This window comes from Acanthamoeba castellanii, assembly GCF_000313135.1.
Source record: "Acanthamoeba castellanii str. Neff unplaced genomic scaffold scf7180000084646, whole genome shotgun sequence".
Taxonomy (NCBI): Eukaryota; Discosea; order Longamoebia; family Acanthamoebidae; genus Acanthamoeba; species Acanthamoeba castellanii.
The window spans coordinates 29,632-44,350 of record NW_004457582.1 but is presented as its reverse complement, the minus strand read 5'-3'; the positions used below and the strand labels follow the sequence as shown (position 1 = coordinate 44,350).

The window sequence follows — 14,719 nt, the reverse complement described above, 5'->3', positions numbered from 1 at the left end:
GAAGTGCAGGGGTAGCTGGCCACTTGTCTCAAAGACGAGCCCGCGGAGCCGTTCCGCTTCGGCCACCAGCCTCGGCACCCACCCCGCCTGCTCCTCCATTTCTCGTGCAATGTAAAAAGAAAACAAGAAAAAGCAAATTCCTCGATTTTCTTGATAACGTGCGAACAGGACCAGAAGAAAGCGACCAAGGAAGTGAAGGAGAGAGGTGAACTAAAGGCGGAGAAGAGGCAGCAAAAGAAAAGGATACGGCACGGTGGATTCCCGGGTGGTCGCCCACCCCAGTACTAACACCGCCTGGCGCAGCTTAACTTCGCTGTTCGGATGGGAAGCGGTGCTTTCTGCGCAGTATGGCCGTATCCATCAACCTCACGGGCTCCCTTGTCCATATGGCTTGCGTGGCTGATGGCTTCTGAAGGCTGATGGCTTCTGAAGACTGGGATCAGCGCAACGTTCAGATTCTGTTCTGTTTGTTTGGTTACGTGAGGCAGAAACCATAAAGTGTGATTATTATTGTTATTAGGCAGACAGAAGTGGGTGGAATCGGGTGGGGAGCTCGGCCTTGTGGGGCGCGAGGATGGACCGGACGTGGGCCGACGCGCCTTCGTCGTTGAGGAGGGCCACCACGACGTGGGCCGCCTCCTTCTCCTGCGCGTACTGAACGAGGGCATCCCCGAGCGCCTTGGCCAACAGCAGACCAAAGCCGGGCGCTGCACACACAACGCGCACCACGTCAGAAGGATTGAAATGTGGAATGCAGCCACACGCCACCAGAAGCTGCTGCGGCGAGGGCTTGGTACCGAGCTTGAGGAGGCGCTTGTAGAAGCGACTGGCGACGAAGTCGTCGAGCAGCTGGGCGTTGCCCTCCCTGGTGACCTCGTGCACCAGCGCACTGCGCAGCTTCTCCTTGTTGGCGTCTGCACTCGATGTGTGCGTGTGCGTGTGTGCGGTGGTGCGTGGATGGTGAGTGCGAGTGTCTCACGTGAAGCATAACGGGTTCATGGTGGCGAGGTGGCGAGATGGCGTGTACCAGAGGCGTGGAGGGCGAGCTCCAGCACGACGAAGTTTCCGTACTGCGACATGATCAGCGACTGCAACAGGCTGACCTCTTCGGAGCTCTGCTCACCGGGGAGCAGCACCGACATGATCTCGGGCATGAGACCATCCAAGAGCTCCTTCCGCCGAGCGTCGGGCTCCTTCTTGCTGCAAAGCGACGACATATAAATGTGAGAAAGTGCTCACCACAGTTAGTTCCCCCCCTGATATGTTGGAGTGCGATGGTGGTTTGAAGGGTACCTCGTGGGCACGGGAGCTGCCGCGGGATCGTTGGACGGGAAGAAGGCGGGCTGGAGCTGCTTGATCGTGTCCTGCAACAGAGAAACAATCGATGATGAGTCGAATGAAATTGTGGTGTGTCAAGAACAAGAAGTGAAACAAAAAAAGTAGCTCGAAATAAATAGAAAATACTAACCTGTGAGTAGTAGCGAGGGCTGCATGGTGTGAGGAGGTGCAGGAAAACGAGGCGACCCGTCCGGTTGGAGAGGACCTGCAGGAGCTCCTCCTTGTCGCGCATCAGCTCCTACACGTAGAAGATGACATGAAAGCGTCAGTTCGTCCGCCAAATATATAAAGAAAGAAAGAAAAGAAAATCAACTCTATTACACCACTGCCACCAAGCGTCAAACAACGTACGTTGTAGAGCGCCTTGCGCACGAGCACTGTGTCGTCGGTGACGTCGATCAGGCGCAGAAGCACCAGGTGGCCGTACTCTTCGAGCGCAATCTTCACAACGAACGATTTGAACGACTGAACGAACCAAACGTACCACACACCGAAATGTTAGTTCTGTTTACAAGCCGCCGCCGCGCGGGAATGGGGTACCTTGATGACGGCCTTACGGTCCTTGGGCGAGCCGTACGTGACGCACCAGGCGCCGATCTGGGCGCCCTCCTTGGTGTGCAGGATGTGGACCACGTGATCGCGCAGGGTCTGCGCCATGTCCTTGACCTCGGACGGCGACAGGAATGTGATGTAGTCCAGCAGAATGCGGTGCACGATCGAGTGCGCGAGCAGGCCCTGTGACCCAGGAGCAGGAGCAGGAGAAAGAATTTGGAACGTGAGCCCTCCGCGTCGCACGCACTCGCGTGGTAGCGATGAGATGCGATACCTTCTCCAGGACAGCGCGCACGACGACGCCCAGGTCGCGCATGATGACGGGCTTGAGCTCGGGCTTCTCCTCGAAGAGCTGTAATCGCAGAGTCGGATCAGAAAACAGTCGCGTGCGTGCCAACTACCAACGACCGCGTGCGTGCCGGGCGAGTTCGTACCTCGTCGAGCGGCCGGCCGGAGTGGAACAGCGCGTACTGAGGGCCGTAGAACTCGGCCAGGAGAGAGCGACGCTGTGGGCCGTTGGCGGCGGTGGTGTAGGCGAACTCGAGCACGGGCGCGGCATCGCGGTGCCTCACCAGCTTGCGCACGCGGCCGTGGAACTCCTTGAGAATCTTCTCCTTCACCTCGGAGCTGCCGTACCTAAGCATGGTCACCACGAGATGCTTGGCATACGGGCTCTTGGCCAGCGCCAGCATCTTGCCTGTCATCACAAGCCCGACGTAGCGATGACCGTGAGCCAAGGAAGCGCAAGCAGGCCACACGGCAGAGGGATACTGGAGAAGAAGTTGGGCGCCAAGGGGTACCCGACAGCTCAGTCATGACTTCGGCACGCTCGTCGGCGTCACCGAACTTGACAAGGGCCTGAATCACTCGCGAACCATCGTGCTTGCAGATAATCTAAGTTTTGCAGAAATCGTGAAGGTGATTAGCATTTTAATGATCACTGGGCAAAAGAAATGATGTGAATCGCTTGAATTCCTGATAAAATCTGTAATAATAGTAGAAAATCTGACCAAGATAAAATCTGATATTTACCTCCAGCATCTGGCCGCGGCAGATTTTGAGGAGGGCGGTGACTTGCGCGCTTCGTTCCTTCTTGGTAATGTCTTTCCGGCGAATGGCCTCCCACAGTCGCTTGGTCTCAATTAGCAGCTCGCCTCCCTTCTTCTTCACCTGACGCTCCTTCTTCCTCTTCTTGTGCTTCAGTCCGGGCTTGGTTCCCGCAGCTCCGCCCGCCTTTCCATCCTTGCCCTTGTGCGTCTTTGCTCCGCCACCATCCTCCCTTCGCCTCTTCTTGCCCTGTGTGCTCGACATGCCTTCTTCCTTCTCTGCTAATCAATCGCTCTACGCGATCTTCTTTCTCCGTAGCGCGAGCCTGCGTCCGCAAGAAAAAATAGAGAAACGGAAGCCCAAAATTATTTCGAAATCGCGTCTCGAAAACTTGTCTGTTTCCGAAATCGATTTCGGAATTCGAAACGTGATTGCCGTTGGGTTGCGTGAAGATACAACGACAGGACATCCGCCAGAAGATGGAGGCCACGTCTCGCCAGCAACCTTCGTTACCACACGATCGGCATTCAGCCACCACCAACGGGTCGCGTGGCGATCGAACTCGAAGCAGCCAGTCGCGGGGTGGAGGAAAATCGCGAACCCATTCCGCAGGAGGAGCCAAGGCGGGCGGGGGTGGAGAGGACGTGCCGACCACGGAGGAGCTGAGGGGTGCTGTGTTCGCCCCTGGGACCACGTTTCGGGTCAAGGAGAAGGTGGCCGTGCCTCGGTCGCGCGGGGGCTTCACCCTGGGCTACATCTCCAAGCCCGTGCCGCGTCGCCACTGCTACGTCGACCCCACCACGCCCATCAGCGCCAACCACCAGGAGTGGAGGGTACGAGAGCTCTCGATTCATCTCCCAGACTTCCATCCTCTCCATCTTCTACGTTTGGAGATACATATCTTCCTCGTGCGCATTTGATGCTGAGAGCTGTGGTGCACAGGTGGTGTACAAGAACGGGAAGGGCGAGCCGCTGTTCAAGGACCTGCCGCCTGCCAGCTTGGGCAAGCTCCGCCCGGCTGCGGGTCCGAAGCCCGTCGCCATCCTGAGCCGCACCGCCCACGCCGCAGCGGCCGCTGGCGGGCAGCAGCAGGAGCCGCCCAAGAGCAAGAGCCCCGAAGAAGAAGGACTCGATGACAACTCGGGCAGCAGCCCCTCCAGCAGCGGCGGAAGCGGCAGCGGCAGCGCTGGCGACGCGCGCGATGCTAATGCCGACGGCAATGGTGATGGCGACGACGGCGATGCCGGCGAGATCTTCGTGTTTCGCGGTGTGCACTCCACGCCGATCATCGAAACGCCGCCGCCGGTAGTCGAGAATGGCAAGCATGCGCCCGCGGCAGCTGACGTGATGACCACGCCCGCCGCTTCGGTGTTGATGCAGCCGCCGCCATCGGTCGCGCCCGCGGAGCCGACCGAGCGCCGGCTGGGCGGGCAGGTGATCGAGAAGGACCTCATGGCGGTCTCCTTCTCGCCCAACAACACGTTCAGGGAGGGCGAGCTCGTGGTGGTGCCCCGATCGGCCGGCGGGTTCACCTACGGCACGGTGCAGGGACGCTGCGAGTGCGCGTGCCCGATCGGCCCGCCGGCCCACAAGCACCTTGGCTGGCGAGGTACCACTACCTACCATGATCGGCCGGGTCTCGTATGCACGTGCGGCCGGCTGACTGACGTGTTGTGTGTGTTGTGTGCGTGTGTGTGTCTTTGGAATGCAGTGAATGTGGACCAGGCCACGCCCAAGTCCAACTTCAAGGACATCTTCTCGGCGCACCTCGGTAAGCTCCACCTCGCCGAAGCCACGCCCTCGACGCCCGCTGCGCCCGCCAACGGCGTTCGCGGCGCCAGCTCGGCCCCGTCGCCGCGGCGCAAGGATAACGCTGGCCAGCAGCAGCAGCAGCGCCAGACTGCCGCCGCTGCTGCCCCCAAGTCCGCCGCACCTTCGCATCGCCCGCACCGAGCGCGCAACTACGAGTTCGCCGAAGTGGACGACAGCGGCGCCGCAGTGGCCGGCTCAAGCGGCGGCAGCCGCAAGCCCGCGCCGACCTTCAACCAACCCGATGAGTACGACTTCCACTTCACGGGCCAGCAGCAGGGGTCAACGATCGTCAACGGCGCGACCAAATACGACCAAGTCGATGACGACGACTACTTTGACGAGTACAACGATGATGGCAACAACGCTGCTGAACGCCAGCCCGCCGTGCCCACGTTTTCTGGCCTTTTTGGTTCCTCGGCGGCGCCCGCGGCTGCGCCAGCCTCGCGCAGCCCTGTCAGGCCGCCCCAGGCTCAGCAGGGCCAAGGCCCTGCGGCGCCCAGACCCGAGTCCTCTGCGGTTTCGTCGAAGCCGCTCGACACGGGCAAGAAGGGCGTGCTGACCGTGCCGCACATGCCGCAGCAGCCCACCAACAAGAAGGCTCATCACCACCAGCAGTACAACCACTACCAGCCGAGGCGCACTCTGTCCCTCGGGCAGCGCACCTTCAAGGAGCGCGGCCCGCGGGTCCACGTCGAGAAGCCCGAGATCGTGATCGACGCACCCAACGTGGCCATGGTACGCTCTCGTCCACATTCCTCGCACATGCCAGGCATTGCTGACAGTCACACGCGCACATTCCTCGACCGCCAGCGGCATGCCAACAACAAGAAGGTGAGCGTGCGGGGCATCCAGCTGGCCATCCAGTACTGGCAGAAGAAGGGCCACCAGGTCATCGCCTTCATCCCCGAGCACTACCTCCACCGCAAGGCCCCGCCGCCGGACAAGGAGCAGACCCTGGGGGAGTACATGCCCATGGCCGACAACACGGAGCTGCTGGCCCAGCTCGTCGACGACGGCTCGGTGGTACTCTGCCCGCCTCAGGACTACGACGACTCCTACTGCATCGAGTACAGCAAGAGGTGCGTCCGTCACCCCCCCCCCCAGTCTGCAGTTGCTCACCACACACGACACACACGACACACACGACACACACGACACACACGACACACACGACACACACGACACACAGACACACACGACACACACGACACACACGACACACACGACACACACGACACACACAATACGACACACAGACATGGCGCGTACATCGTCACGAACGACAGGTACTGGGATCACATCGCCAGGCAGCCCGAGGACCAGCGCGCCGGCGTGACGAGGTGGCTCCGGGAGCACTGCATCTCGTTCACCTTTGCCAAGAACGAGTTCCTGCCCAACCCCGACTTCGCCTTCCTGCCGGCCGTGCCCCAGGCCCAGGGCGGCGAGAAATAGGCCCCGGCCGCCGCCGCTGCGATCCGCCCCCCGACAAAGAGCGCCACGCAGAGCCCGAACAACCTCCCCACAACGCAACGTCAGGTCGTCGCACTCCATCCGCCGACGTCATTCCGTCGTCGCCGCGCCAACCGATCTACTTCCGTTCTACGCACATCCGCACCCGCATCCGAGCAAGTGTGCCACAACAGACCAGCACCACCAGCAGTAGCACTTGGACAGACACCAGCTCTCAGCCTGACCACTTCACCGAGCTGGGCGCGCCACCGCGAGACCTCGTCGCCACTCTTCCCACATCATCATCATTCAATTTATTATTTTAAACAAAAATGAAATGATTTCGTTTTACACTTTTTGTTGTTGTTGTTATTACAAGATAATCATTGTGGCGGCGGCTTGTTAGCGGGAGACGCGGTGGCGGTGGGTCTTCTTCAGCCGGTACCACGGTTGCCGGGGCTTGTGTACTGGAGGCACGTAATCAGTTTGGCCGCGTTGGGAGGTGCTCCTGGTTTCCGATAAGCTGACCTGCAACCAGCCCAGGTATTTCCTGGGCGTGTGGTTGTGCACGTGCATGTGGGGTGAGTGTGTGCGGCGTCGGCGACAAACAACAAACATTTTGGCTGAAGGAACTGCGTACTGGCACGTATTGAGCGGATTCTCCTTCCACCCCACATGCGCCTCGTCAGCCTGTGGGTACCCTGTATAAGAAGAAAAAGAGGGAGAGAGCTTGAATTCCTGGTCGCAATGCAACAGTACCACCAATCAACACCGTCGGAGAGGGAGTAGTGCGTACTTTCCATGAAACCGCCGAACTCGTTGAGAGAGATGGCGCTGTAGGACAGACGAAGGGTGTAGCCCACGTAGAACAGCGACGCCACTTCGATGGCGAGTAGCAAGTAGAGCCACAGACCAACCCACCGCAGTCCCGACGACGAAGACGACGACCGCGCGCTCGAACCTGCCGACGACTTCATCGACGACCGGAAGGCCTGGTAGCCTGACGACTTGCCCGACAGGCTCCGGCTGCGCTGCCACAGCACCCGCTTGCGCATAAAGTTGGCCCCGCTCGCCGCACTCACGCTGGCCCGCCGACTGGCGTCACCGGCCAGGCCCTGGACCCCGCCCACCATCGGTCCCTCCTCCTCCGACTCATAGTCGCTGCTGCCCATCTCCGAATCGTAATCGGCCAACTGGTCCACGTCATCGGATGACGTCAGCGCCACCATCTGGGCCGCCTCCCGCGGCGGGCTGTTGGTCGGGGTCTCGAGGTTGTTGCGGGCCGCCAGCAGGCGCAGCGGGCTCTGCGAGCTGCCGCGCTCGTGGGTGAACTTGACCTCGATCTCGCCGTCGGAGAAGGACTTGGCCAAGGGGATGAAGTGGGTCCCGAGGTCTACCGAGGCCGAGCGCGGCGGCGACGGGCGGTTGGCTGCGGCGATGGCGTGGGCGACAGCGCCGGCCATGGACCCGGCCAGGCGGCTTCCCAGCGAGGCCTCGGCCCGGGCGCGCACCGGCACGGACGACGCCGAGAAGGACAGGGGCGACGTGTAGGCGTTGGTGTAGGCGTTGTAGCTGTTGAAGAGGTTGGCCTCGTTCGAGTCGCTGTCGCTGGTGTTGGGGCTCGTGGCCTCTTGTTGTTGGTGGTGGTGGTGTTGATGCAGTTGCTGCTGCTGCTGGTCGAAGAGTTGGCGAGGGGCTAGCTTGGCGGACGGTGATAAAGTTGAAGAAGATGATGGTGAAGATGCCGCAGAAGGTGATGGGGAGGACGAAGACACCCTTTCGCCATGGGGCGAGCGAGTTCGGTGTGTTGGGGCCGACTCGGAAAGCACCGTGTGCCGCGCCGTGGATGATGGAGAAGAAGACGATGATGATGAATCGTCGCCGCTCTTGTTGTGGAACGGCCTCAGGTGGTCAAAGTCGTCCAAGAGGGCTCCGTTTTGGGCGGTGGTCGATTCCTGGAAGAAGGAGTCGAAGCTGCGCGGCCTCCACCTCGAGTCGTCCTCCGATACAGAGCTTGACCGGGAGCCCGACGATGAGAGGGGCGATGTCAAGACGTCCTCCTTGGCCGCTGAAGGTCCCTTGTAGCCCGAGTTGGCCCTCAGCCGCCTCAATATAGGGCTGTAGTTCACCGGACTGTTCGCCATCTCGACTATTTGTGTTCTATTTGTTCTACTTCTACAGACAAAAATACAATCACGTCTCCCCCACCACCTTCTGGTTTGCTGTTACTTTTTTTGAGTTGTTGTCGTCGTCGTGTTGCTGTGTGCGACCTATTCGAAGGCTTGGCCTGGGCGCGAACAGCTCCACCATCGCCCTTTCGCCCCTGGTTACAGACCAAACTTGAAAAGAGGATCATCTGAAAGTCCTTAATTCAGACCCTCACATTCCACAAATTTCCCATGTGTCGGCCAATCTCGAATGAAGTCTTGTGATATTGTACCATTTATTCAGTCGTGCTCGAGGCCTGGTGCAGCCTACGAATAGACGATTTTGCAGTTTCGATCGAAGGTGTTTTTATTGGGGTTATTTGTCCGGGTGGAGCTGCAGTTCTCTCCTAAGCCATGACCTCCACCTTGGGGGCGACGTTGTGGGGCTGTGGTACCACCGGGTGCTCGTCCGACATCCTGCCCTTCTCAACTGCTGCTGCCGGTTCGGGCTGATGATGGTGGTGATGATGATGATGGAAGAGGTTGGAGAGGAAGTGGAACGGGTTGTGATGGTGATGCTGATGGTGTCCTTCTTCGTTTGTGTCGTGCTGCTTGGCCTGCACCTGGCTCTCCTTCTCGACCGCCGCCGGCGCGCTGTTGTTGTTCTTCGGATTCACCTTCTTCTCCTCTTCGCCCTTGCTGTGGTGGTGCTCGACGTCGGCCTTGGGCTCCTTGTGGACGATCTCGTGGCCGAACTTGATGTCGAGACGCAGGCGACGACCCAGCAGCGGGATGCTCACCCGCTTCGTCTCCTGCTTGGCCACCTCCGGCGCCGAGTTGCGTCTCCCAAGAGGCCTCGGCCCGCCTCCACCAGATGAAGAAGATGAAGACGATGAAGATGAAGAATGATTGTCGTCGTCCGCTATTTCGCGCACGGCCTGCACCGGGGCGCTGCCGCCCTGATCCAGGGTGGCCCCGAGGCTGGCGCGGACGTCATCGCCGCCGTGGTGGTCGTTGTTGTCGACAAGAAGACCAGCAGGCGCTGACGAGCACTGGGCATCGCCGAGTCCTCGCTTCCTCCTCCTCACCTTCTTCCCGCTTCGCTTGGTCGAGGCCTTGGACCCACGCGACGACGAACTCGCCGACGATCCTTCGTCGCTGCCGCTGGACGATACCGTGGACTGCCTACTCTTCCTCTTCTTCGGCTCGGTGGTAGTGGCAGTGGTGATGTCGTCGCTGGTCGGGTTCGACAGGAGGTCGTCGGCATCGCTGAACGAGCCAGCCCCACCTTCCTCCTTGATGCCGATCGGGACGACCGTCGCTCCCTGAGCCAGGGAATCCTCCTGGCCGGGCACTAGCGGACCCTCAGGCTCTACTTCGTCTTGGATGCACACCTCCATCGTTGCAGACGATGATGAAGTTGATGTTGTTGGTTGTGAATGTAGTGTGATGATGATGTTAAAAAGAAATAACAACCAGAAGGCCCACCACCGGGCTTTTATGGGTGTAGGCGGAGTGCTGGGCAGACCAATGCCCGCACCTCGGACCCGGTTCGCTGGCATTTCCCGGGAATTAGTGTTAAGGCCATTCTCCGGGCCGTCAGCGCCTGCGGGCACTCCTCCGCCTTTCCCGCCTCCGGACCCGGAGGCCCAACGGCGTGTGCGTGTGCGGCGGCACGGCAGAAGAACGTTCGCGTGTGTCATCGTCAGCAACAGGACGGCCACCATCTACGAACGGTCAGGGCTGCCCTTTCGCCCGAAGCCAGTGTAGGCGAGCCGAGATCTGGCGCAACGCCACGCGCGGGTGCGTCCGTGGATGGGAAAAGTCGGCTCAAGTGCCACCGCCTCTTGGCGAAGCGCCGAACATGAAACAGAAAGTGGCCGGTCCAGTGGGCACTTGGCGTGTCATTGTCGTCTTCAAGAAGACGGAAGCATGTCTTGAAAGATCCGCGGCCGTAAGATGGTGAGGGATCAATGGCTGGCGACTGAGAGGCGAGGGGTGTACAACGGTATGTAGAGTAATGTATCAATCAACTCTGCAGAGTTGGCGTCTATTTACATGAAGTGGTGTATTATGTACATGTGTACGTCGTCGTGGCATCGCTACGATCGCGTGTGCTGGTGACGCCGAGAGAAGAGGGGGAGAGAGGGAGAGAGGGAGAGAGAGAGTCGCACGATGTGAGCCGTGCCGTCTCTCCAAAATTGTGGTGGAAGCGCGTCGGATGAGCGCCTGGTGTTGGGTTGGGTTCATCGCGCCACGCCGCCACGAGCCGGGCAGCAATCGTTGTGCGAGCAGCTGCCCCTTCTGGTTGTGATCAACAATAACAGGTGAGTGCATTGATCATTGATAATTATCATCAAGGAGATTGTAGACGGCACAGTGTGAGGGTAGGTCGCTGCGTACGTTATGGTGTGTGCAGGAGAAGGCGGTGTCCGTCCGCGAGGCGAACCTCACACTTCGAGTACGTGCGCTACGCTTCGAATCGGGATCTCCTTCATCTCTTGCCGCCAGCACAGGTACTCGCCCAACACTGTTTGTTGGTTACGTGCAGAGCAGCAAAGAGTCGTGAGCGATTACTTTCATGATGTAGAAGAAGTAGATAAGAAGTAGATGAAGAAGTAGGGCAGTACGAAACGAGAATCTACTTACGCACGCGTAGTTGGGATGAGGAGGGAGGACGTACTGGTCATGCAGAGGAGAGAGAAGAGCATGAGCAGCCACCAGAGCCAGGCCGTTGGGAAGCCAGCGTAAACGAGGCAGCCCAGGAAGTGGAAGAGGTGGATGGTAGCCGCGAAGTCCAGGCACTTCTTGGCTCGCTCGACCACCGTGACAAGGAAGATGGCACTGTGCGTACATGCATGGAATGAGCGACAATAAATTATATTCATGTTCGGATAAAGCGATTACAATGAAGAGAATTGGATGTACCAGGTAATGGAAGTAAAGGTGAAGGCGAGCAGCACAACTACACTAGGCGCATCGTTGAGCCCAACCGCACCAGCGCTGAAGATTTGTTCGAGAAAGATGGGCACGCCGAGTAGGAAGCCGAAGAAGAAGAGGAAGAAGCCCATTGAGCAGTAGAAAAGACTCTGCATGACCACTATCTGCAGCACAATGAGCCATGGGTCGAATGTGGAGTTGTAGAAGCGCGTCATGCTCCGATGTGAACTATTGATTTAAATTAAATGGTGGGCGGCTTTTTGATGATCGAGCGTTCGCTGAAGAGGTGAGAAGTCGCCGCCGAGAACGCTCGAGATGTTCAGAGGAGAAGCGAGGATGCAAGACTCGTTTGTGGATGCGATGTTGTGTACGGAAAATGAACAAGGAGAACGAAGAAGCTTCCAGCACGAGACGAATTCTCGAATCTCGCACAGGCAGCTCCGTAGCCCAACCGGTCTGGCCGCAGCTTGTGCTCAGTCGAACGAAATTTCTGGCCAATTCAAAGCCACCAACACACCGTAGAAAACTCGCGTGTGAGCCGCGAGCTGCTTGTGTTCTCAGTTACAGGCCATCATGCGCAACACGTGCCTACGTGTACACTATATCATAAGATATATTTGTGACACATACATGTACAATATATCTCGTTTTATTTGTTGGTTCCCCTGTTTGTGCGTTTGGCAAGCCTCCTCTTCGTCACTCCTGAATCTGCCGCCGGCCTTGGCTTGCTGGTTTTCTCGTTTTCCTGTTCGCTATCATCACCATCATCACGGCCACCGCTATCATCGCCATCGCCATCATCATCAGCTTGATCATCGTCGTCGTTGTCGTGACGTATGGCGTCCTGGAGTCGCTTCAGCAGGACGGCCTTGGCGCCCGTGGTCCTGAGCCCTCGCTTCCTGAGGGCGACCACCAACTCGTCCCGCTTCAGCGCCTCCAGATCCCTCTCGTCCCGCCGCTGCTGCTTCTTCTCGTCCGCCTCGTCAACTCGTCGCCGTTTGGCAGTCCCGCGCTGCTTCCGCTTGCCCGCCGCTTCCTTTTCATCATCATCACCATCTACATCCTCTTCCTCGCCGTCTGTCTCCTTGCTCTTCTTGGTTCCCCGCCTCTGTTTCCGCTTGTTGCTGTTGTTGTGGTTGTCGTTGTTGTCGTTGTTGTGCTCTCCGCCTCCGCTTCATCGTTCTCTCCCGCGAGAGCATCGGACGCCGGGATGACCGCGGGAATTGGAATCTGTCGGCATAGAAAAGTACATAGAACGTGGTCAGACCACCACGCAGAAGACTCGAGGAGACGCATCGCCACTATTGTCTATTGGCAATCACAGCTGCTTCGACGGTACGCACCTTGCTGTCGCTGGCGCTGCGTCGTTGGTAGAAGAGCATGTAGGCCTGTGCCGATGCCGCCTCCTGTGGAGACGAAACGGACACTCGGCAGTCGTTGAAGTGCAGCCAGGTGCCCTGCTCCGTGTGGTAGCAAAATGCGGTGTAATGGCCCGCAGACGGCCTGTGCGTGGAGGAGGGAGCGGCGAGGTGAGCGTCGTTCCCACTCGCACGTTGGCAGTGCAACGAGGAATGGCGCTGGGCCGCTGCCGCGGTGCCGTACCCCGATCCGTGGTGGATGACGACGCTGCTGAGGTCGAATATGGCATTCTCCCGCTCTTCGCTGCAAAAGGCGGACAGATCGAGACCACTGCCGGAGTGAAGCCCGTGAACGTGTTAGCGAATGGGGGGAAATTGAGATATATATATATAGGGGGATGGGGCGCACACGGCGACGTACATGAGCGGGAATAGGACCTTGGTGTCCACTTTGGCCCGAGAGGTCGTCGTCCAGCAAAATCGCTTCAAAACTACACACAGGACCTATACATTCATTGAGCAGCCGGCGCACACCAGAAAAAGAGTGAGCTCAAACTGGGGAGTGGAGGGAAGTAAAGGCGGGTGTGTGTGGAGAAGCGCGTGTACGTCTGGAAGGGTTTGGATGGCGAGCCGCTTCGAGGCGTCCTGATTAGATTTACACTTTTCACAATAGTAGCCGGTCAGCTTCTCGGGCCACGTAAAACTGTCGAGGCAATCTGTTGCGTTTAAGGTGTTCGAGAAGAAAATGGTGAAGGCGGCGGGTGAGACGCATCGCTAAAGCGGAGGGCACGTGCGCGTTGAAAAAAAAAATCGAATTATGTACCGTAGAGGCTGCACGACGGCACGTTGGTCTTCCTGTTGCCACGGGTGGAGCGCGAACCACCCGCGTGCTGGATGGGTATGTCCAGCAAAAGGTCTGGTATCCAAACAATGCAAAAAAATAGAGAGAAAAGAACTGATCAGTTGCCATTTCGGCCGATGAGTCGCTGGTGCTGGTGCTGGTGCTGTTGCGAGCGTACCGAGATAGGGTTCTCGCCGGCTGGATACGTTGCCGCACGCCGAGCAGGTCACCTGGCTCAACAGCTCCCCGTTGAACGTCTTGCTGATTATGCTCTCCCCTTGGCGTTTCTGGCCGCTCGGCGACGCGACCACCTCTCTACCGCCTGTCGGTAGAGAGTTCCACCCGATCCCAGCGCTGTTACCACTCTGTTCTTGTCGTGACGAGCACACAGAATGAGAGAGCAGCGTACCGTTCAGCGAGGTGAGCTCGTCGTGCAGCTTGTCCAGAAGGTACACCAGAAACTCTTGCGCGTCCTGGTGGTGGTGGTGGTGAGCAACAATGAACGCGGGCCGGGGCCGTGTGTACGAGACAAAAGTTACTGGGATGGCATGGCCTACCTGCTGCTGGTAATTCCTGAACCGAGGGACGAACTTCCAAAGCGCGTCCAACAGAGCGAACGGAGTCACCACCGCCCAGCGGCCGGACCACACTACCCGGAAAATGTTGTGGATCTCGGCTGATATCGAGCTGGTGGGTGACGAGGTGGAAACAAAAGAGAGAGAGAGAGAGAAAGAGGGTGAGGTGGGCGGACTCGCGCAGGGAATGGCGCCTACACTCAAAAGGAAATNGGGGTCTGGGCTCCTCTCTACCTGAGCGACGGCCCGTCCATGTCCAAGTCGGCCAGCAAGCCCTTCCGCCTCTTGGCCCTGCGCTTCGGTGGTGGAGGAGTGGCAAAGACTGGAGCGGGCGCATCCTCTTCGCCCACGACTCCCTCCTGGTGCAGCGTCTCCTCTTTATCGTTGTTCTGCTTCCGCTCTGCTTCTCCCTCGTCTTCTGCCTCCCCGCTGTGTGGCTCCTGCTCCTCCTTGGCATCCCGTTCAAGTTCATGCTTCTTCTTCATCTCCTCGCTTCCTCTTGTTGCTCGTCTTCGCGTCGTCGTTGCTGTCCTCGCTCTCTTCCTCCGACGGTTCACCGCTGCGCCCGTCTGCATCTTCTTCTTCTTCCTCTTCGTCGTCGTCGTTGTACTCTGTCGCCTTCGTGCCGGCGTCATGGGCTCCCTCGCTGGCTGTGGGCGG

The 14,719-nt window shown here is 58.9% G+C and overlaps 5 protein-coding genes and 1 pseudogene across 5 annotated transcripts; 1 reads left to right on the top strand and 5 right to left on the bottom strand.

The window, feature by feature from the left end:
- Window positions 1-516: 516 nt before the first annotated feature.
- On the bottom strand, window positions 517-3,201 carry ACA1_098850 (annotated as a pseudogene).
- Window positions 3,202-3,416: 215 nt separating this feature from the next.
- ACA1_098840 (uncharacterized protein) lies at window positions 3,417-6,201 on the top strand (the record flags this gene model as incomplete). The annotated part of the gene is made up of 5 exons (XM_004343589.1): window positions 3,417-3,770; window positions 3,880-4,546; window positions 4,649-5,484; window positions 5,560-5,828; window positions 6,006-6,201. The coding sequence occupies 5 exons, from the start codon at window positions 3,417-3,419 to the stop codon at window positions 6,199-6,201; spliced, it is 2,322 nt and encodes a 773-aa protein (XP_004343639.1).
- Window positions 6,202-6,632: 431 nt separating this feature from the next.
- ACA1_098830 (uncharacterized protein) lies at window positions 6,633-8,342 on the bottom strand (the record flags this gene model as incomplete). The annotated part of the gene is given in 5 exon segments (XM_004343588.1): window positions 6,633-6,726; window positions 6,839-6,899; window positions 6,995-7,159; window positions 7,183-7,190; window positions 7,204-8,342. The coding sequence occupies 5 exon segments, from the start codon at window positions 8,340-8,342 to the stop codon at window positions 6,633-6,635; spliced, it is 1,467 nt and encodes a 488-aa protein (XP_004343638.1).
- A 410-nt stretch (window positions 8,343-8,752) lies between these two features.
- ACA1_098820 (uncharacterized protein) lies at window positions 8,753-9,745 on the bottom strand (the record flags this gene model as incomplete). The annotated part of the gene is made up of 1 exon (XM_004343587.1): window positions 8,753-9,745. The coding sequence occupies one exon, from the start codon at window positions 9,743-9,745 to the stop codon at window positions 8,753-8,755; it is 993 nt and encodes a 330-aa protein (XP_004343637.1).
- Window positions 9,746-10,795: 1,050 nt separating this feature from the next.
- Window positions 10,796-11,500, bottom strand: ACA1_098810 (SYS1 integral membrane protein, putative; the record flags this gene model as incomplete). Its single annotated transcript, XM_004343586.1, has 3 exons — window positions 10,796-10,875; window positions 11,029-11,189; window positions 11,274-11,500. The coding sequence occupies 3 exons, from the start codon at window positions 11,498-11,500 to the stop codon at window positions 10,796-10,798; spliced, it is 468 nt and encodes a 155-aa protein (XP_004343636.1).
- A 434-nt stretch (window positions 11,501-11,934) lies between these two features.
- ACA1_098800 lies at window positions 11,935-14,544 on the bottom strand (the record flags this gene model as incomplete). Its single annotated transcript, XM_004343585.1, has 11 exons — window positions 11,935-12,457; window positions 12,490-12,515; window positions 12,629-12,788; window positions 12,888-12,974; window positions 13,065-13,126; window positions 13,250-13,359; window positions 13,467-13,559; window positions 13,663-13,806; window positions 13,894-13,957; window positions 14,042-14,171; window positions 14,294-14,544. 11 exons carry the CDS (start codon window positions 14,542-14,544, stop codon window positions 11,935-11,937), a joined length of 1,650 nt encoding a protein of 549 aa, XP_004343635.1.
- Window positions 14,545-14,719: the final 175 nt, after the last annotated feature.